We start from the raw sequence: 21,329 nt of genomic DNA, 5'->3' as shown, positions 1-21,329 counted from the left end.
CTTGCTCCAAACCCTTCATTGTCCCCCATACTCTTGAGGCCTTCTGGAGTGTGGTCCCGACCCATCTCCTGCCCACGCCAAGCACCACTGCCCTCTCCCTCCATGACCTCAGCCAGTGCCTAGTGGGTCTCCCTCCTTTCCCTCCACTGGCTAGAACTCAGCTCAACCTGGACACTCATCTCAAATACCACCTAGTTCATGGAAAGTTTTATAAACCCCTTTTAGGTTTTTGCAAACCAATTAAAAACATTTCCTAGGATATTTTAAAGCCATTTCTTGTTTTAAAATAAATTGTTAATCTTACTGCTTCATCTGTAGTCACCAGGTCTGTGACTCTCTCTGTGACCCCCGGACAGACAGCGGCAAGGAGGAAACACTTCACTTTAGGAACACAAGCCTGGTCCCTTCCAGGAGCACACCAGTCAGGTTGCTCAATGTTTATTTGTAGCTACCTTAAATTTTTTCTGGAACACGCTTGGGCACAAGTCAATAAATACTCATTTGTCTGGAGGCAGGGTCATCTGGAGGACAGAATTTGGGTTTTGCAGGCAGAGAGACTTGTGTTCCCATCTTAGGGACTCAGGGATGTCCCTTCACAGCCGGCCCCCAGTTTGTTCCTTCACGAAGAGGGGTTATATCCTCCTTTTAGGATGAGGGCAGGGGGTTATGAGAGAATCTCTCCGAGAACTTCTAGCATGACTCCTTACATATGTATGGGACCCCTTGTTGCTGGGTGCAAGGCTGCTCCAGAAACATTTCTTCAACTATTTCTCCTGTATCTCGTTTTCCCCATCAGAACAAAAACTTTCTTTAATCCTCTCATATGTTGGCGCCATATGTTGGTGTGCCAATCTCATGGCCGGCTGCCAGTACAAATGAACTGAGGGGCCCAGGGAGGCACAGGTACAAAGCTGAAATGAGTGATTCACCTCTCTCTAAGGATTTGCTTAAGTGATAGCTCTCCCCTAAAGCGGAGAGCCAGCTGAGGGAGTAAGGCTGAGTCCAGAGATAACTTGAGGGATCTTTGCCCCAGTGAGCACCTGACTGGGGGAACCGTGGTGCAGAAAGAGCATTAGGAAGAAGAGTGCAGAAAACAAGAGTCTGTTCGCTTCTTTCTTCACCTGCCTTGCTGGTCGGGGTAGTGACAACAGCCTGGAGAATGTGACACCTGACGTGGCGAGTGTCCCTTCCCTCTGTCTTCCAGGCTGTGTGCAGAACAAATGGCTTCTACTCGCTCAATGTGCAGAGCTGGTTCAGCCTCCACAAGACAGTGCAAGCCCTGGTGAAGCGGGTCTGCGACACCGACAGACTGGCCTGTAGCAAGACCTGCTTGAACTCGGCCGACATTGGCTTCGTCATTGACGGCTCCAGCAGCGTGGGGACAGGCAACTTCCGCACGGTTCTCCAGTTTGTGGCCAACCTCAGCAAAGAGTTTGAGATTTCGGACATAGACACACGAATCGGGGCTGTGCAGTACACCTACGAGCAGCGGCTGGAATTTGGATTTGACGATTACAACACCAAGTCTGACATCCTCAATGCCATCAAGAGGGTGGGATACTGGAGTGGTGGGACCAGCACGGGGGCCGCCATCAACTATGCCCTGGAACAGCTCTTCAAGAAGTCCAAACCCAACAAGAGGAAGTTAATGATCCTCATCACTGATGGGAGATCCTATGATGACGTCCGAATACCGGCCATGGTTGCCCATCACAAGGGTAAGCTGGTCTTGCTGACCAGTCCCAGTGAGGGACAAGGAGGGGGCTGTCTTTTTATTTTGTTTTATTTTATTTATTTATTTTAAATACGTTTTATTTAAATATTTTATTTATTTATTTGTATTTTTATATATTTATATGCATTTATAAATATGTTATTTATTTATATTTATATATATTTATAAACATTTTATTTATTTATTTATTTATTTATTTATTTATTTATTTATTTATTTATATTTGAGAGAGAGAGAGAGCGCAAGCAGGGGAGGAGCAGAGGGAGAGGGGAACAGAGGATCCAGAGTAGGCTCTCTGCCGTCAGCACAGCACAGCTGTGGCTGTTTGCATGGCTCAAACTCATGAACCATGAGATCATAACCTGAGCAGAAATCAAGAGTCAGTAGCTTAACCAACTGAGCCACCAGGCACCCCGGGGCTGTCTTTTTATGCACTGGTTTTGTCCACCATTTAATAAAATGCCCAAAACCATGGGGAATGTATTTGAGGTGCTGGTAAGCACTACAGGCCTCTATGAGCAGCAAAGAAGGAACAAGGTGGGGAGTACCACGATGGTTTACAAAGTGTCATGGCAAACCCAAGGCCTGCAGATGACTGGAAACATTAACCTTCTCCTTTGCATCCAACACTCTGAGGCATTACACGCGAAGTTGTAATGCATTAAAAAGGAATTTGACTCATTATTTTAGTCTCTATTGAAGGCCACCAAATTGTGTTAGAAATTTGAAGAAAACTAGTGTTTTAAATTTTTTTTTTTAACATTTATTTTTGAGACAGAGAGAGACAGAGCATGAACAGGAGAGGGTTAGAGAGAGGGAGACACAGAATCTGAAACAGGCTCCAGGCTCTGAGCTGTCAGCACAGAGCCTGACGCGGGGCTCAAACTCACGGATGTGAGATCATGACCTGAGCTGAAGTCGGCCGCTTAACCGACTGAGCCACCCAGGCGCCCTGAAAACTAGTGTTTTAAAAGAAAAGTACTAATTTTTGTAAGTAGCTGCTAGCCAGATGTTGGGGGTTTTGAGGAAACCTCAAAGAAATTTTCATCCAAAATACTTAAAGAGATATTTCTGAATGAAAATTTGTAAGAAGGCAACAGAAAGTTTAAAACTATGAAAAATGAGGGGCACCTGGGTGGTTCAGCCAGTTTAAACGTTTGCCACTTGATTTCAGCTCAAGTCATGCTCTGATGGTTTGTGAGTTTGAGCCCCACATTGGGCTGTGCGCTGACGTGCGGAGCCTGCTTAGGATTCTCTCTTCCCCACCCTCTCAGCCCCTCCCCTGTTCACTTTCTCTGTCTCTCTTTCTCTCTTGCTCTCGCTCTCGCTCTTTCTCAAAAGATAAACTAAAAAAATTAAAACTATGAAAATTGAGCTGTTTAGAAAATCAGTCCCATTAAATGCCTTTTTCACAGAATCAAGTTGAATCACCATTTTGAAAAGTACCATAAAACATCACAAAAATACAAACAACTGGCAAAAACCCAAGTGCTAGTAATAATAGTAAGGATAACCAAAGTAAACTGAGTTGTCCGTGAACACCAAAGACTGGACAGATACATACTAGGGTAGAAGACTCACTCAGGGCCAGGGTTGTCCCCTTCTTCTGCGCCTGCATTTGATTTCCGTTAGTTTGCAAGATTTTCAGTATTCTTTAAAGCTGCTTTAATCCTTCCCTAAACAAGGAGGGGGAAAAATAAACAAGCCTTCATGAACCAGCAGTTCTGCCTTCTGGGAACCAAAGTAACCAGACACCAGGTTCAGGCAGAGTCTTCCCAGTGATTTGCCCTTGTAGAGCCTACGGGGGGTATTCAACAGCAAAATGGTAGATGGCCTGCAAGTCGGCCAGCAGTCACAGCCTCCCTCGGGCTCATGTCAGCGGAGTGAAGATAAACAGCTGAGACGCAGCCTTCTCTAAGTTCCAAAGTGAGTGGGCAGAGCCAGATGGGCCAGCTTTTGTCTGAAAGCCCAGGGCTCTCCTGCTATCTCCAAACATCTGTCTCCAGTTCATGTTTAGCTCCACTCTTACTCATTTTCCTAAATGGACATCCTTTGGGCCTCACCCAGAGGATATCCTCGGCCTCCTCATTAGAAGCAGCGAAGACTGAGAGAGACGTTCTGGGAAACTTTACAATAGAAGCAAATTATGTGGAGGCAATGAGCGTTGTGTCCCCAGGAGTGTCCAAGCCAAGGCTGGCTGACCATTGGTCAGAATTGCCAGTGGAAGGTTCTCTACAAGGGTGGACTCAAGGATCTGAAAAGCTAAATTTCTAATACTGTTTGTGTTGCCTTTATTGGGAGGCAGCCTTTCAATCTTTGTGCAAAACGAGGGCTTAGCCGATCTAAGCCACGTTGTGCAGCAAATCTGTTCCCACTGCCACTTGGCAGCATTCTTAAGCCTAATGCTAGTGTTTGTAGACAACAACATAGACAACATCCAGAGAAAAGACACTGGAGAGGTAAGACAAGGGACTGGCAGCTTAAATGCAGCTTTTCGAGCCACAGTTGAAAAGCACCTTAGGCCACAGCCATGTGAGGTGTGGATGACTCTCCAATCAACACAACAGGGCGCTTGGAAGATGGTGACATGGGCTGCCATGGGTGGCTGGGTAGGAGAGCCACACCCAGGCTCTCCCCTCTGCTTCATGGCCAAGTAGCTGACCCCACTCTGCCAGCCTGCAGGTGGCATGGGAACAGACTTTTGCAGAGTAACCTCAAGCTCCTGCTGACCAGCTGCCCCCAACCCCAATCAGGAACCATCCAGCAGCGAGTCTTCCAGGTTTCCCACTGAGGACAGATGCCTAGTCTCTGAGTCTGTCCTCTCCTCCCTAGGGACTCTTTTTCCTCACTGCAGTCCAGAACCTTTAACCCCCCGGCACCCTTCCCCATTTGCATCTAGGCACACCGAGATCCCTCCCTAAAAAATAAAACCAAACTCTTTGACACCATGTTCTGCTCCACTTCCCACCTACCTCCTTCTCTTTGCAGCCAAACTTTTGAAAAGGATCAGTTCTATGTGCTGTGTCCACATCTTCTGTTCTTTTTCACTCTCACCTCACAGCAATTCATCTGGGGTTTTGGCATCTACTTACTTCCCTGAAACTGCTCTCACCACTCTACCTATGTCTTGTTTTCTAAATCCAATGTGCATTTTTGTTTGTTTGTCTTAATCCCACATGACCTCCCTGCAGCATCCAACACTGTTGGACACTTCCTTGTCTTGAAAGCCTTTCTTCATACCAGTGATGGAGCAGACGCTGGGTCACCGTCTCTCCGGGTCTTTGTGCAAGGGCTCCTGCGCTGGGAATGACATTGCATTGTATGGCTTGTAAAGTCACCTTCAAGCCTAAAGTAATTCAGTTCCACGGTTTTCGTTAAGATCTCAAACTGACTTTTGATGCATTTAAGACTGAGGGGAGCCTGGCTGGCTCAGTCAGTGGAGCAAGTTGACGACTCTTGACCACAGGGTTGTGAGTTCAAGCCCCACGTTGGGTATGGAGATGATTTAAAAACAAATACAATCTTTGAAAAATCAATCAATCAATCAATCAGATTTTGTTTGGCTCTACACACAGGTAGAGCAGGCATGTACTGTGTGATGTCATCTACACGGCACCAAGTTTTACTTGTCCCAAAATACCCTCTACTGCCCTTGGACATGAACATCTTACTTATTTATTCCATTTTGTCTGGGTTTTTTCCTCCCAAAGATTCTAAACTCCTATGAGATGGCAGCTCTATCAATTTTGTTACTGTTGGCACATAGCAGGTGGTTATGCTTTGAGGAACACTTCTGATTTTGAATTTGTTTGCATTCAAACACAATAGCCAACAGAGCAACAGTAAGGCAAGGATTCATCAGCAGTACCTTTTCTTGGGCACTTTTGCTTCATCTAAACTTTGTCCCCACAGGAGTGATCACCTACGCAATAGGTGTCGCATGGGCTGCGCAGGACGAGCTGGAAGTCATTGCCACTCACCCCGCCAAGGACCATTCCTTCTTTGTCGACGAGTTTGACAACCTGTACAAATTTGTCCCCAAGGTCATCCAGAACATTTGTACAGAGTTCAACTCACAGCCTCGAAACTGAATTCAGAGCAGGTGAAGCACTGACAGATGCTGCTTTCCCGACTGGCTCTGGGACAACCCCAATGCATTATGGGGCAGTAAGGCGTGTAGGGCTTGGACAATGGATGTGCTGTGATTGTTTTCTGCCTGTGTGGTTTTTCATACTTTGAAACTTGGAGTGAGAAAGATGATCAGAAACTTATAGAATGAGGCAAAATGATACATCATTTTGAGGGTGCTGGGGATTTACATTTGGTGATTATTTTCAAAATAAATGTTCAGAATCGAGTGCACAACTTAAGACAGGCTTCACTAGAGCTTTTGTGAGATTTTTTCCATTTTTATTTCTAATTACGATTCTGTAACCCTCAACAAATTTCATTTTTATCATAACAATAGAGGAGTAGCTTCATTAAATGTTTTAAAGGATTACATGCAATCATTCTGACCATATCATGGCTAATGTTCACAGGGTTTATGGCAGGACCACCCTCCGCTCTTCTCGTTTCTCAGAGCACCTGCTATGCACCCACCCCGGCCCATGGTAACAATACAACCATGGGGGTGCAGAGAAAGTGTGGCAGCAGCATAGCCACTCCTGATTTACCTCCCTCCTCTCTATTATCTGAATCACTGTGTGCCTGCATCCTATAGCGTTAGGAGTTGAGGAACGGCCCTGGAGGACCACGGTGATCTGGCCTAACACCAGTGCGTGAGGCTGCTCTTGGCCTGAGCTGCACCTTAGACTCTCTTAGAGACTAAAATGCTGGTTCCCAGGCTCCATTCCAATAGCTATGGAATCTGGGTCTCGGGGGGTGGAGCCTGAACACCAGTATTGTTTGAAGAGCTCTCTGGCGATACTGCTATGCTGCCACTGATTGAGAACCATGAGCTGCCTCTGAGGGGTCAGTGTTATAGGTGTTTCCTGGGAGAGCCCCTGTTTGTGCCTGTTGCCTTGTGTCCTATTCAGTTTTAGCATTTGCGCTGCATTTGTCGTTAACCAGATATGATCATTAATAGTTGCATTCAGATAAGCCAGGATGGGGTTTGGTTGAGCTCCACTTTCTACTTCCAGCTCCTGCCAAGGACTCATCTGTTAGGATATGAAATCCGTGTGTAATGGGGGAGTGTTCCAAAGAATCCTTAATAAAGATGACTTACCTGACAAATTGTGTTCCGTGAAAATGTGTGTTGAAGGCTGCTACCATGAATGGCGGCAAAAAGATTATACCTGTGTCAACACTTGGGACAAAATATTTAACATAAACAGTTTGAAGATATCTATTTAGCAGAATTTGTGTCAAGCTTACCAAATTTCTCGGTACCTGGAAAGACAGTATATTGTCAACTAAAAACATTGAAGTCTACAGGGAGGAATCAAGTCATTAATTGTCAGCAGTTTCAAATTCTTTAACCCTAAATTTTACTTCAAAAGCGATTACAAACAGATTTGTTCAAAAACCTCCAAATACAAAAACATTTTCAAAAAGGAAATTCTTTATAAAGATACCAGTGACACACACAATTAGTGAGAACTTCAGCTAAGAAACTAATTAAAGAAGTTAAAACAAGTACAAGGAAGTCTTATTCTGCCTATGTTTTTGAATATGCAGATAGTCAATACAAAAGAGTTTTGTTTAATGTCTCTTCAATGTACATACATAAAAATATGTACACATACAAGTGTTTTTAAATTTTTTGTCTTTTTTTAAAAAAATGTTTATTTTTGAGAGAGAGCGCACTTGCGCAAGAGAGCATGAGTGGGGGAGGGGCAGAGAGAGAGGAAGACAGAGGATCTGAAGCGGCCTCTGTGCTGAGAGCAGAGAGCCTGATGCAGGGCTGGAACTCACGAACCGTGAGATCATGACCCGAGCCGAAGTCAGACACTTAACCAACTGAGCCACCCAGGCGCCCAGTTATTTTTTAATTTTTGAAGAAAAACTTATTTTGGGAAAATAGTTTTTGAATATAATTATTTCATAGGGGCCTTAATATAAAAGCCAATTTGTCATCAATACGTAAATATTTGCAAAAATAATATAATCTAAATCACTTTGGTGTCCTCTTTCATTCACAATACTGTCCCAGTTTGGAAAATAAATTATATGATCACTCTAGTTTAGGTATCATAGTTTTCAAGATAAATGAAACTTCTCCAAGTGGGCCCATTGTCTACATGTGGCCAACAAATATTTGAGTGTATGTGCGTGGAGGAAGGGAGCATCAGAGGTGAGGTCGTCGAGGAACCTGGGGACTATGGAGTTGCCAGAATCAACTGAGTGGATGTTCAAATCGCCAAATTTGGTGGCGTGAGTCAGGATGGAGAGACCAGTAGTGAGCCAAGCTTCACCAGCTTCAGCGAATGAGAAGTGATCCAGTTGGGAGAAGACAGCAGTGATGAGGGTGGAGGCTGAGGTCAGATCTCCAAGGGAGCTGGAGACATTGCAGAAGGAAGGAGGGAGACTGGAAAGGCAAAGGAGGTGAGGAGCAGGCCTCTCCCCACTGTAGGCGTGAAGATCAAGGGATGAGAGAGCATGAAGAGCCTCCCCTTAGGGTGCAGATGAGCAGGGGCAAGAAAGCCCTGAGGCTTCTGGGAGCTTGCTGGCAACAGAGAGGAGTGGCCCCATGATGCAGTGGGCAGGCTGGCGTGGGAGTGGGCTGGGTCAAGTCAGGGTTGCACAGAGCAGTTTGGAGATAAGGGTCCTGGTGGTGATGGATGATGTGGGAAGCTTGGAAGTAAATGCTACCTTGCTCTACCCAGACTGTGCCCAACAATGCTGGGGCCAAGGCAGAATCTGAATACTGGGAACAGAACCTTACAGACAATTCACGTCAAACCCTCCAATGGCAAAAGAGAAAAACCAGTCTCGAGAAAGGTCATGCAGATACAAAGGGAATTCAGATCTCTGTCTTCCAACTGACTTATTTTACTGCCTTCCTGAGTGGGGGAGGGTTAGAAGTTAGAACCCCCACCCTCACCTCCATCTCTTTCTCTCTCTCTCGCTCTCTCACAAACACACACACACACACACAATCTGGGTCTGCCCTCTGGGCTATGGTCCAGCCTTTGCAGAGCTCCTGGGTCCTGCAGACTCAGAGCCAATCTCCTAAGGCAACTTTAACTTTCATTCCATGGTCTCAGCAGAAAAGCTTCTCGGTGCCCTTTCTCCTCCAAGGCAATCAAAACAAGCCGAGAAGGAGCATCAGGCCAGTTTCTCTGGGTGCATGTGATGTCTAAACTCCACTTAACTTAATTTTCCCACCTTTCAGGAGTTAGGGCCCTTTGAAAGAAGTTTCTTTGCTAAAAGTTTTATAACAAGGCTCTGCTAAAAATGTCCAGCCAAATGGACAAGGTTCAGGGTTCAGATATTTCTTATTTCTCTGGGCTCCTTAAACCCTTTTGAATAGGACAAAATCTCCATGAAGCAAGTTTTCCAGCAACAATCTCAAGGGGCTGGCCTGGATTTATAAAGAAGACAATGCTTCTGTGTGCAAAGATTTTTCCCGCCTCGCAAAGGAGTTTCCAACTAAGAATGTTATTTCCCCCTCACAATCCTAAGGAAAGTTCTCCCCTTAGATTACCAACACGTAAATGTAGTAAGTAGGAAATACGCTTGAAAGCATGAATTCAATTACTTTGGAAAGAGACATTTATTCAACTAATGCCTTTGAGGAATTCACAGTCCAGCGGGAAACACCACCAAATGAACAACTAAAACCATGTAATTACTATCATGGGATCATGCACTAAGTGCAAGGTTGGTGATTGCAAACAACCTTATGAGAAATGAAATCATACTAGTGCCCGACAGTTCGTGAGTGTTTGCTGCGCACTGGGCACTATTCTGCGGGCTTCTCATGTATTAACTCACTCATCTTACCCCTATGACTTGCTGAGAGAGGTACTATTATGCTCGTTTTACAGACCACGCAACCAAGGCATGGAGGCGTCAAATAACTTGCCCAAGGTCACAGAGCTGGTAGAGGCAGATCTGGGAATTAAAGCCAGACAATCTGACTCCAGGGTCTATATACTTAACCACTTTGCTTCTTGTTAATGGTGGCTGCATAGAAGGTTCTCTACCAAGCTTGACAGTTTAAAGTATATGTATAATTCTGCAAAGTGTGCTCCCAGGGTCTATTAAATGTACAAAGTGAAGAGTCTGTTAAATGTCCAAGGTACACTGCACTTCCCCCTATTCCTACACCTGATTCTCTGGCGGGCCACCTTGCCCTCACTTAAGATGAGTGATTTTTTTTTTTTTTTTTTTTTGAGAGAGAGAGAGAGAGAGAGAGACAGGGGTGGGGGAGGTGCAGAGAGAGAGAGAGAGAGAGAGAGAAAGAGAGAATCTTAGGCAGTCTCCATGCTCAGCAAAAGCCCGACACAGGGCTCCATCCCACAACCCTGGGATTATGACCCGAGCAGAAAATCGAAAGTCAGATGTTCAACCAACTGAGCCACCCAGGAGACCTGAGATGAGTGATTTTAATCTATCATCCACAGTCCCTGTAGCTCCCTGAACACACTGGGCTCGCCATCCTCTTGTTAAACTCCTCATTATGCTTCAAGTCTCAGGCCAAATGCCACCTCTTCTTTGGAGCCCTCTCCGATTTGCTCAGATAGATTTAGACTCTCTGGATACAAAATCCTGACCCACCCATTTTCCAGCAACCTCCTGGGTCCCTCTCTTTAGGGGACACAATTCACACATGTCACTAGGGACATGGAACACAGGAAATGAGAACTTTGAATGTAAATCACCCAAACAGTGTCAACCCCTAATACAATGGCGCTGGTAGAATGGGAGGCAGAGATATTTCAGGAAGAGAGAAACATGATATGATGGCAAGAGAAAAAGAGGATCTAATTCCGTCCAATCTGCACCACTGTTTAGAACGCCCTTCTGACGTCTACTACTGTATGTTACAATCGCTCTTTTTCTAGGGCTAGGGCCAAAATCCTCTCCAGGGACCCACCCACAGGGTAACTCTTCTCCTCACCTTCTGCTCTCACTTCTGCAGAAACGGAAACCCTTTTTTTAGTTTACCCTCTTGAATCTCTTTCAACAAACATGTTTTCTTCCAATAAACACCTATCGTGTGCCAGGCATGGTAATAGACACCAGGGTACAGAGATGATGAATAAGATCTGGTCTCTGCCCAAGGAGCTTAGAGGCCAGTGTGGGAGACACAAAGATAAACAGCTAACATCTGACTGATAGGATAGTTGACAGGCACGCTTGGGGAGGCTTCCTGAGCTGGGTTTGTCTGTTTTAGCCAGACAAAGATGGAAAAGATATCCCAGCAGAGGGAATGACAGGAGCAAAGGCAAGGAGGCAGGAAGCAGCGATGCACAGAGAGAGTGACAGCATGAAATGTGAGGTGTCCAGGAACAGAGCTGGGGAGCAAGGCAGGGGCCAGGCCACAGGAGGCTGCATTGGTTAACACTCTCTCAGTTGCAAGTAACAGGAACTCAATTCACAGTAGCTCAAGCAAAGGGGCAGTTTTGGGAAGGAAACTGGAGTAACTCATGAAGTCCAGGGTTAGGGAGGCAGCAGTCTCAGAAAGGGGAGGAAGGTCAGGGGCAGAACAGGAGAACCTGGCAGCCCTCTCCCTCTGCTCTCCTCCAGAAAGATCTTCATCTGGAAAGTGTTGGGCAACCCTGGAGAGAGGGAACAGAGTGAAGCTTCCTGCCCATTAAGGATTGACCCCCTGCAGCAGCCTTCTTCAGCAAGGCCACTCAGGAAACCACACCGATGTGGCTGGTTGTGGACAAGCACCCCCACTGTTCTATCTGATCACCTCACAGGTAGTAACCTCTTGAATTTCCTTCATCAAGTTGTTTGGAATGCTAGTGACTGTGTGCCCACAAGTTCCTGCATTGGGAAAGAACCAACGACAGGCTGAATAAAAGTCTTCCAGCAATGCAGTCTCCCTCTGTCTTGTTTAGAAGTTTTACCCCAGAGGGGTGCCTGGGTGGCTCAGTTGGCTAAGCATCTGATTTCAGCTCAGGTTGTGATCTCACGGTTCCTGGGGTTAAGCCCCACGTCAGGTTCTGTGCTGACAGCTCAGAGCCTGGAGCCTGCTTCAGATTCTGTGTCTCCCTCTCTCTCTCCCCATCCCTTGCTCATGCTCTGCCTCTCTGTCTCTCTCTCTCAAAAATGAATAAACACTAAAAAAAATAAAAAATTAAAAAAAAAGAAGTTTCACCCCAGAAAACCAATGACTGTCTTGCTAGACTTTCACTTCCTTCTGCCTGGATGGCTACACTTACATTACTTGTTTACAGGCTGCAGCCTTTGAAGACTGTTAAGACTGTCAGAGAGGCACAGCACTGCTTCCGGGATCCACTTCTGTTTTCAGTAGGAAGGCCTGACCAAGAAGAAATGTGCTGTTTAAATAACCATCTACATGGAAAAGAAATCGGATTGAAAGACCACAGTTTCAGTGCAAGCTTTTCTTCCTTCTTGCCTTTCTTCTTTCTTTTCTTTTTTCTTTCTCTTTCTCCTTTCCTTCTTTCCTTCCTTCCCCCCCTCCCTCCTTTCTTCCTTCCTCTCTTCTTTTCTTTTTTCTTTTGTTTTCTTTTTTCTTTTCTTTTCTTTCTCTTGTAATTGAAAAATACTGAGCTTAGCTTTATTCCTGCCATCCCTTTTACACAAACGGGGCCTGCAGGCTAGAGGCTGCCCAAGTAAGCAAATCCTAAACTCGGCTTGGCAGCTGAGGCTTTCTTATAAAAAGTACAATCCCAGCTGAATGGCTTCTTTCTGTGCCTCCTCTAGTTTCACACTCAGTTGAGGTGAGCAGGGTGTATTCAGGTTAATGGCAAATTTGAATCTGGGTTCTCAACAAAGAGCCTTTACATGGCTGCCCAGGGCACAGAAACAGGGAAGGTCTGGAAGCCATGGAAACTGCAAACACCAAAACCAGACCCCAAATCAATTTAATTGTTGTTAGCCTGACATCCCCAAGGCATCTGTAAACCTGTATCCTGATATTATAATATCGATTTTTTTTTCAATTACCCTAATAGTCTGCAAGTTTCTCCTTGAAACCCCAGTGAAAGGGAGTTTCTTTCCAACTTCAATAGGCGGGGGTGTGTGTGGCATTTGAAAGCCAAAGAGGGAACAGGGGCAAGTCGAAGGCTACAAACCACTGTGGTAATAACTGTCTAAGATATGCACCAAGCAAAATAAATGAGCAGACAGAAATTTCTAAAGGGCAAAGTGGCAGTACAGTTTGGTTCTCTCCTAAGAGAATACCCTCATTGAACCAGGAGACAACCAGAGTGTGGAAACCACAGGGGACCCTTCCAGCTCCTATGACCTACATGCAAGGCCTGGAACACCCACAGGCCTGTTTCTCTCTGCAAAGAGGGGGCATTCTCCTGAAGTGAAAAATCAACCTTTTCATCTGGGAGCTGCTCCCATCCTGGACATCAAATGCTGGTGGAGCTGTGGCAGCCTCAGTGGGGAGGGAGGGATGCCCACAGGGGCAGCGGCCAAGAGTGTCCTGGCTGGACCACAGGCTTGCTTATGAGAAGATCTGCGACAACCCTCAAGACCCCAGAAATGCTTGGTCCTGCAGTATGCCCATGAGGATAAGCCAGTACTACGGAGCAGTTATGTTCCTCTGCTTGCCTTCGTACCCACAGGCTGAGGAGGCCTAGGGAAATTCCGGCGACAGAAGGAAAACCAACCGTTAGACATCAATGACAAAGTCCCAACGTGCCACCAATTGTGCTAGCAGATTTATATTCACCGCATCATGCCTAGGACTTACTTTCCACCTGGGCCCTCCCTAGGGTTGAGCCATAGCTTATAAAGAGAATCCACTGCCCTCTGGTATTGGTGTCCTGCCATGCACGTTGATGTCCCGTGGGACAAGAGAGCCTATGTAGTAGGCTGCCTTAAGCCACTTGGGCCATTTGTGTCCTTACCTGCCAAACCTGTTGCAGTGTGGCAAGCCCACCTGGCCCTGGCAGTAATTGCGGCTGCCTGGGGCCTGCTGGCCACTTGACAGCTGCTGTTTTTTTCAAGTTGCCCTAGGAAGCCCTTCCTACCGCAGTATCACCCTCAAAGAGGTTTCTAGATGCCCCAGATCTTGCACACCCACAACAATGCCAAGGCCTACCCCAGTCACCTGTCCCAGTTGCAAATGCTCTGCCAGGGGTTGGGGAACTTTTTCTTCCTGAGAGCAAAGTACAGAACAAAGAGTTCTCTTTTCAGATATACACATGTTTGCAACCATACCACCTTCACCACACTGGGTTGATACCCTGAAAGCTTTGGGCTGGGATGGTACATAGGTTTCATCTGGGTGTCTGGTAGGAGTGACTGCCTAACGAAGCATATGAAGAGAGATTCTGAGGCCAAAGGGCCCTTAAAGAAAGAGACACTAAAATCAATTCGTGGTATCTGTCATGGCAGTGGGATGGGGGAGTTGGGATCTATCCATCTCCATAGTTTAAAGAGCAAAGCTGCATCTTGAAAAGCACACTTGGGGAATTAAAAGGGAGCTGTTTTAGATTTTTGCTCCTAAATGTGGCATTGCCTATAAATTCTTTTGAATAAATCTCATCATTTTCTGGGGAAAATTAGGAATGGAGAAAATTAGTTTTATTTTAGTTTGACTCCTTTCCTAAGAAGGTTTCTAAATAAATCACCTGGAAAGATTCAGGTTACGAATGTTTTTAAACCAAGAGGTCTTTGTAATGTGTTGCTTTTGGTTACCAGGTCCAGAATTCTCCACAGCAAAGCTTCTTGCAGCAGGCTGGACACTGTGAGCAGCTACCCTAGGTTTGCTGGGGTGGGAATAGGAAAGCTGAGAACCTGGCCCTCCTGAGGGGCTTGCAGATGCCTGCTACTATCTTTGCAGGACTTAAGTGGGATAAGAGATGTGAAGCCACCATTTCTTAGAGGGAAAAATAGACTCTCAGAGAATCTCTTGTCTGGGCCCACATATTGGATAAATGGCTGGTTTAAATGCAAATCTGCCTCAAGAAAAAAAAAATCATTTCAGTAAATACAACATACTTTAAGTAAATGCAATAAAATTATGCACCGATGTTTTGGGGGGAAACAATTATTTAAGATTTGCTACCTATAGAAGAAAACAGAAAGCCAATAAGCTAAAAAGCCATGGAACAAAATAAAGTGAAGATACGAAGAAAGCTCAAAGTTATAAATTCTGAATAAGAGGGAGGATGAGAGAAAGATGTCTAACATGAAGTCGGAAATACAGAATTATTTGAAGAAATATTGTTTTCAAACTTTCAGGCATATATAGAAACTTCTCAAATGACTAGATAAGAACAAGTTTCCTGGATGAAAAAAGAAATCCTGTGTTTTTCCCTCACTGAAGAACACAGATCTTACTTGATTTTAGAAGATCAGCCACCTGCAGAGAGGGCAGTGGGTATTTCTCATCACCCAGAGACCTTTTTTGTCATCTTTCTTGGGTGTGAGAAGGCATCGCAAGTCCCTGCCTCCACCTATTCAGGTAGGAGCTCCCTGGAGAACCTGCCAGAATAACCATTTTATTCATCTCCTCAAAAATACAGCTTATGTTTTCATTGACTTTCTCTTCTGTTTTTCTGTTTTACATGTTACTGATTTCTGCTTTTATTTCCATCATTCCCTTTGTTCAACTAACTTTGGGTTTATTTTACTCCTCTTGGTCTAGTGTCTTAATGTGAAAGCTGAGGTCATTTAATTGAAAGCTTTCTTCTTTTCTCATATAGGAGTTCAGTGCTATAAATTTCCCTCTGAGTACTCTTTATTTTGTTTTGGTTTTTTTTTTAATTTTTTTTTTTTTAATTTTTTTTTTCAACGTTTTTTATTTATTTTTGGGACAGAGAGAGACAGAGCATGAACGGGGGAGGGGCAGAGAGAGAGGGAGACACAGAATCGGAAACAGGCTCCGAGCCATCAGCCCAGAGCCTGACGCGGGGCTCAAACTCACGGATTGCGAGATCGTGACCTGGCTGAAGTCGGACGCTTAACCGACTGCGCCACCCAGGCGCCCCGAGTACTCTTTATTTTGTATCTCACAAATGTTGTTGCATTTTCATTTTCATTCAGATCAAAATATTTGTTCACAATATTTTTAATAGACTTTATTTTTTTTTAGAGCAGTTTTAGGCTCACAATAAAATTGAGCAGAAAGTATAGAAATTTCTTATATACTCCCTGTCCCCCACCCTCCACAGCCTCTCCCACTATCAAGATCTCACAGCCAGGTGGTACATTTATCAAAATAGATGAGCCTACTCTGACACATCGTTATTACCCAAAGCTCACAGTTTACATCAGAGTTCACACATGTATAATGACATATATCCACCATTATAGTATCATACAAATAGTTTCACTGTCCTAAAAATTTTCTGGGCTGTCTATTCATCTCTCCCTCTCCCAAGTCCCTGAAAAACACTGATATTTTTACTATCTCTATAGTTTCCAGATTATCATATAATTGGAATCATATAGTAGGTAGCCTTTTCAGGTTGCATTCTTTCACTTAGTAATATGCATTTAAGTTTCCACCATGTCTTTTCATGGCTTGACAATTCTTTTCTTTTTTTAAAAAATAAATTTTTAATGTTTATTTTTTTATTTTCTAATAGAAAGAAAGAGAGAGCAAGCCAGGGAGGGGCAGACAGAGAGGGAGAGAGGGAGAGAGATAATCCCAAGCAGGCTTCTCACTGTCAGTACTGAGCCCAATGCGGGCCTCAAACTCACAAACCATGAGATCATGACCTGAGCTGAAACCAAGAGCTGGACGCTTAACTGATTGAGCCACTCAGGCACCCGAACAATTCATTTCTTTTTAGTGCTGAATAATATTCCATTTTCTGGATGTAACACTATTTATTTATCCATTCACTTACCAAAGGACATCTTGATTGCTTCTAAGTTTTGGCAATTATGAGTAAAGCTTCTATAATATCCTTATTCAGGCTTTTGTGTGATTATAACCTGTCCACTCATTTGGGTAAACACCAAGGAGCATGACTGCTGAATTGTATACTAAGAGTAGGTCTAGTTTTATAAGAAACTGCCAAACTGTCTCCCAAAGTAGTGGTACCATTTGCATTCCCATCATCAGTGAATGAGATTTCTTGTTCCACATCCTCACCAGGCAAAATACTTTTTAATTTTCCTTTGACCCTTTGGTTATTTAGAAGTGTGTTATTTGGTTTCCAAATATTTGGAGATTTTCCAGACACCTTTCTTTTATTGGCTTCTAATTTAATTTTACTGTGGTCAGTGAACATACTTTGTATGATTTGGATCCTCTTCAATTTATCAAGACTTGTCTTATGGCTCCAAATATGGTCTATCTTAGTAAATGTTCTTGGCACTTGGGGAAAAAAAAGGTGTTTTCTGCTGTTGTTGGGTAGAATGTTCCATAAAATGTTAATTAAGTTGGTACTGTTACCCAAGTCTTCCATATCCTGATTGCTTTTCTGTCTACTTGTTCTTAGTTATTACAAGAAGACGTTTGAAATCCCCAACTATAATTGTAGATTTGTCTATTTCTCCCTTCATTCTATTAGCTTTTGCTCCACTTATTTTGAAGCTCTGCCATTAAGGGCATACACTTGCAGGACTGTTATGTTCTCTTGATGAATTAACCTCTTAATCATTATGAAATAAACCTCTTTATCCCTGGAAATATTCTTTTCTCTGAAATCTGTGTTGTCTGATGTTAATATAGTCACTAAGCTTTCTTTTGGTATGGCATATCTTTTTCTATCCTTTTACTTGTAACCTATTTGAATCTTTATATTTAAAGTGGATTTCTTGTATGCAGCATTTCATGTAGGCAAGGTTTCATTATTTGTATGTAATCTGTCAGTTGTGCCTTTTAATTATGGTGTTTACACCATTTACATTTAATGTTACTTATGTGGTTGGGTGTAAATCTACCATTTTGATATTTGTTTTCTATTTGTCATACTTGTTCTTTGTTCCTCTTTTCCTTTTCCTGTCTTCTTTTGGATTAATTGAATTATTCCGTTATTCTATTTTTCTCCTTTATTGGCTTTTTTAAAATGGTTGCCTTAGATTCAATGGTATACATCTATAATTTATATTATACTACTTCAGAAATAGTATCAGAACCTTGCAGTCTATTTCTATTACCCTCTTCTAGCCTTTGTGTTATTATTCTCATATGTTTCCTTCTACATTTGTTTTATAACCCTCTGTATATTATTTTTTGCTTTACTTCTTAAAATATATAGAGAGAGAGGGGGCAAGTGAGCAAGGGCCAGAGAGAGAGAGAGAGAGAGGAGAGAGAGAGAGAGAGAATCCCATGAGGGACAGAGAAAGAGAGACAGAGAGAAGTGGGGCTCACCCAAAGCAGGACTCAAACTCACAAGCCATGAGATTATGACCTGAGCCTATGTCAGATGCTTAAGGACTGAGCCACCCAGGCGCCTTCTTATTTTTTGCTTTAAACTGTCAATTGCCATTTAGCGATTTAAGAAGGAGAAAGAGTAATTTTTTCTGTTATTATCTTGCATCGATTACACTTGCTATCAATTTCCTCCTGCCTGAAGGACTTGCTTTAGTATATCTGCTAGTCATGAATACTTTTGGCACTCATATGTCTTTGCCTTTGTTTTTCAAAGATATTCTTATCGGGTATAGAATTGAAAGTTTACAGAGTTTTTTCTTTTCAGTGTTTTAAAGATTCTTCTCTGTCTTCTAGCATATCAATATAGTTATAAAAACAATTAAATGCCATTGTTTACTAATTCTGTATGTGTTCATTCTGGGTTATTTTTAATTTATTACATTCCCTCCTCATTTGGGGCTGTGTTTTCCTGCTTCTTTGCATTCCAGATAATTGGATTCCAAACATTTTGAATTTTACCTTTTGGGGAACTAGATATTCAGTGTGTGTGTGTGTGTGTGTGTGTGTGTGTGTGTGTGTGTGTGTGTGTGTTTGAGCTTTCCAGATCTTACTTTTAAGCTTTAAGACAGAGTCAAAGCAACCTTTAGCCGAGGGCTGAGTTTTTCCACAGTGATAAGGCAATAATATCCTTCTGAGCCCTCTACCTAATGCCTCACATTTTATATTATTCCACTGTGCCTGGTGGAAACAAACTATTCCCAACCCTGTGTAACACCAGAGGATTGTTCTGCCTATATACTGGGTGACTCTTTCCTCAGCCTCTCATAGTTTCCTCACATGCTTGTACATACCAATACTCAGCTGAAGAGTTGGAGAAGACCCAGTTCAGATCTCCAGAGCTTTCCTGTAGTATTTTGTCCTGCAAACTCTAACTATCTTGAACTTGCCAAACTCCCAACTCTGTCTCTTCAACTCAGAGATCTCTAAGCTCTGCCTGGGTTGCCCTTCCTTGCACTGATCATGGACACTCTCTCTAGGCAAGAAGCCAGGTCAACAATTTGTTTTCCTCTCTCTCAGGGATTATTGCCTTGTGCTGGCTGTTGTTCAATGTCTGAAAACTACTGGGTTTTTTTTCCCCTCTACTGCTTAAAGGGGGACGGTAAATCTGATCTCTGTTACTTCACTTAGCCAGAAGCATAATTTGGTCTTGAATTTTAAAGAGCAAAGGAGGGGTACACTTTTTATATCAGAAGGTTGAAATTTAGGGGGTTTTTTGGTACTGGTTGGCCCAAAGAATTTATGTGTAAGGATGTTTATTTTTTATGACATTTCTTAAGGTTTTTTTTTTGTTTTTTTTTTTTTTTATAGCATCTTTAGGAAAACAAACCGACTTCTTCTAAGATGTAAAAGGTAATCCTCTTGGAGCAGAAAGAATTCAAGCAGAGTTATGTACCAACTGATATGAAACTTAACCTTAGAGACAAACTCCAGGCTATATCTAAGACAACAGAGTTCTTCAGGATTTGTGTGAAAGGAAGCCTACTTATCAGGGTTTGTTTGATGGTTCTTCAGAGAGTGAGTGAATTCAAAACCGGGAATGAACAAACAAGATTAGAATGACTGTAATATCCCATGGAGAAAGCAAATGTCTCATTTGGAAGGTGATTTGAGGCACTGTTCTCAAGAATTGGAAAATTAGGACTCAGCATCCACAAACCACATATATTTCTTTTCATAATCAGGGTGAGAGAGGAGAAATGAGGGCAAATGCAAAATAGAAATGAGGGATTAAAGAGGTTCCTGGCTAATGGTAGTTGTGAGAGGGAACATTTGTTGTCTAACCCAAAAGCCATTTGAAATTGACTTCTCACTGCCATCTCCTACTACAGAAGCTGAACAGTGAGATACTCACTTTCTCAACATCCATTAAAGGTAGAGAGGCAATGTTGTGGCCAGTGAGATACATGGAGAAATCTGCTGGAGGGCCACTGGGCAGATTTCCTTTGCTGTCAAAAAAAGAAAAGTCCTAATTAGTTCTGCCCTTCCCCCCTTTTTACCTTCTCCTTGCCTTGAACTTGGATAATATGACTGGTATTGTGGGCGCCATCTTGAGACCAAACAATAGATGAAAATCCAATACTCTCAGAAGGGGCAAAGAGAAATAAAAAGATCCTGGGTCCTTCTTGACATTTTGAACAGTTGGACCAATGCCAACAACTCCCTTACACTAGGCTTCTTATAGGAGAGAAACAAACCCTATTTTTTAGGCCATTATTTGTTGGGTTTTCTCAAACTTAAAAGCTAATTCCATTTCTTGCTGAGACAGAAGCAAAAGGCAAATTGGCAGGGCTGTACTTTGTACATTGACGGCAAATAGGCCCCAGTAACAATGACCAAACACAAAGGGAATAAGATAGGAAAGGTGGCTAATATCCATAGCTGATTCCTAATTATTCCTTGCCATTTGTTTCACGTTTGTACCTAGAAAGACTGTTTACGTTAGTGGAAACAGACCACTGACTATATCAGGAGCCACACTACTCTTCCAACTGACACACAAAAAAGAGATGTTTGGGTAAAGCAATAGACTTGGGAAGAGGGGAAAAAAAGAATTGGTGTCCTGTTTTTCCAGGAAAGGTAAGGGACATGGAGAAGCTCAGTAACACACCTCCTCTGATCCAGGAATCTTCAGATGGGATTCTGAGCAAATTCTTGATCCACCTTGATTATTTCCTCCTCACCCTTCAACTTGCCAAGAGGAACTGAATGTGAAAAATTAGTACTGCTTTTCCTGAACTCCTTGAAAATTAAGAAACACAGATAGATAATCCTTGGATAAAAAGAATAAAAACCATAATACCACACACTGAAGAAATTACAAGAAACATAAAAACACAGATCTATAGAAAATAAATGTGAAAACCTACAAAAAAATGAAGTATTTCCTACAAAATATAAGTTATCAGAATTAATTCAAGAAGTGAATATTTTGAACCAAAGGTATTAGAAAAGCAATGAAAAATCCTACCTCTAAACAAGAAGGCCTCAGGACCGAAAGTCTCTCAGCCAAGTTTCATCTAATCTTTAACATACAATTTCAAAGACCTCTTAAACAATTCTAAACTGTAGAAAAAGATGAAATCTCCCCAATTCATTCTATGA

At 43.1% G+C, this 21,329-nt stretch overlaps 1 protein-coding gene across 1 annotated transcript in view; it reads left to right on the top strand.

Annotated features, from left to right (window-relative positions):
* The window catches only part of VIT (vitrin), a 105,585-nt gene extending 98,612 nt beyond the window's left edge, over positions 1-6,973 (top strand). Inside the window, exons 14-15 of the mRNA XM_053891007.1 lie at positions 1,205-1,718; positions 5,648-6,973. Coding sequence (XP_053746982.1) covers positions 1,205-1,718; positions 5,648-5,826 — 693 coding nt within the window. The 3' untranslated portion in view covers positions 5,827-6,973. The remainder of the gene's footprint in view (positions 1-1,204; positions 1,719-5,647) is intronic.
* The last annotated feature ends 14,356 nt before the right edge of the window (positions 6,974-21,329 follow it).

Source organism: Panthera pardus, unplaced genomic scaffold, assembly GCF_024362965.1.
Source record: "Panthera pardus isolate Hobbes unplaced genomic scaffold, ASM2436296v1 HiC_scaffold_26, whole genome shotgun sequence".
In the NCBI taxonomy this organism is placed as follows: Eukaryota; Metazoa; Chordata; class Mammalia; order Carnivora; family Felidae; genus Panthera; species Panthera pardus.
Note: the sequence above shows the minus strand (reverse complement) of the source record. Positions and strands in the feature narration are given on the sequence as shown.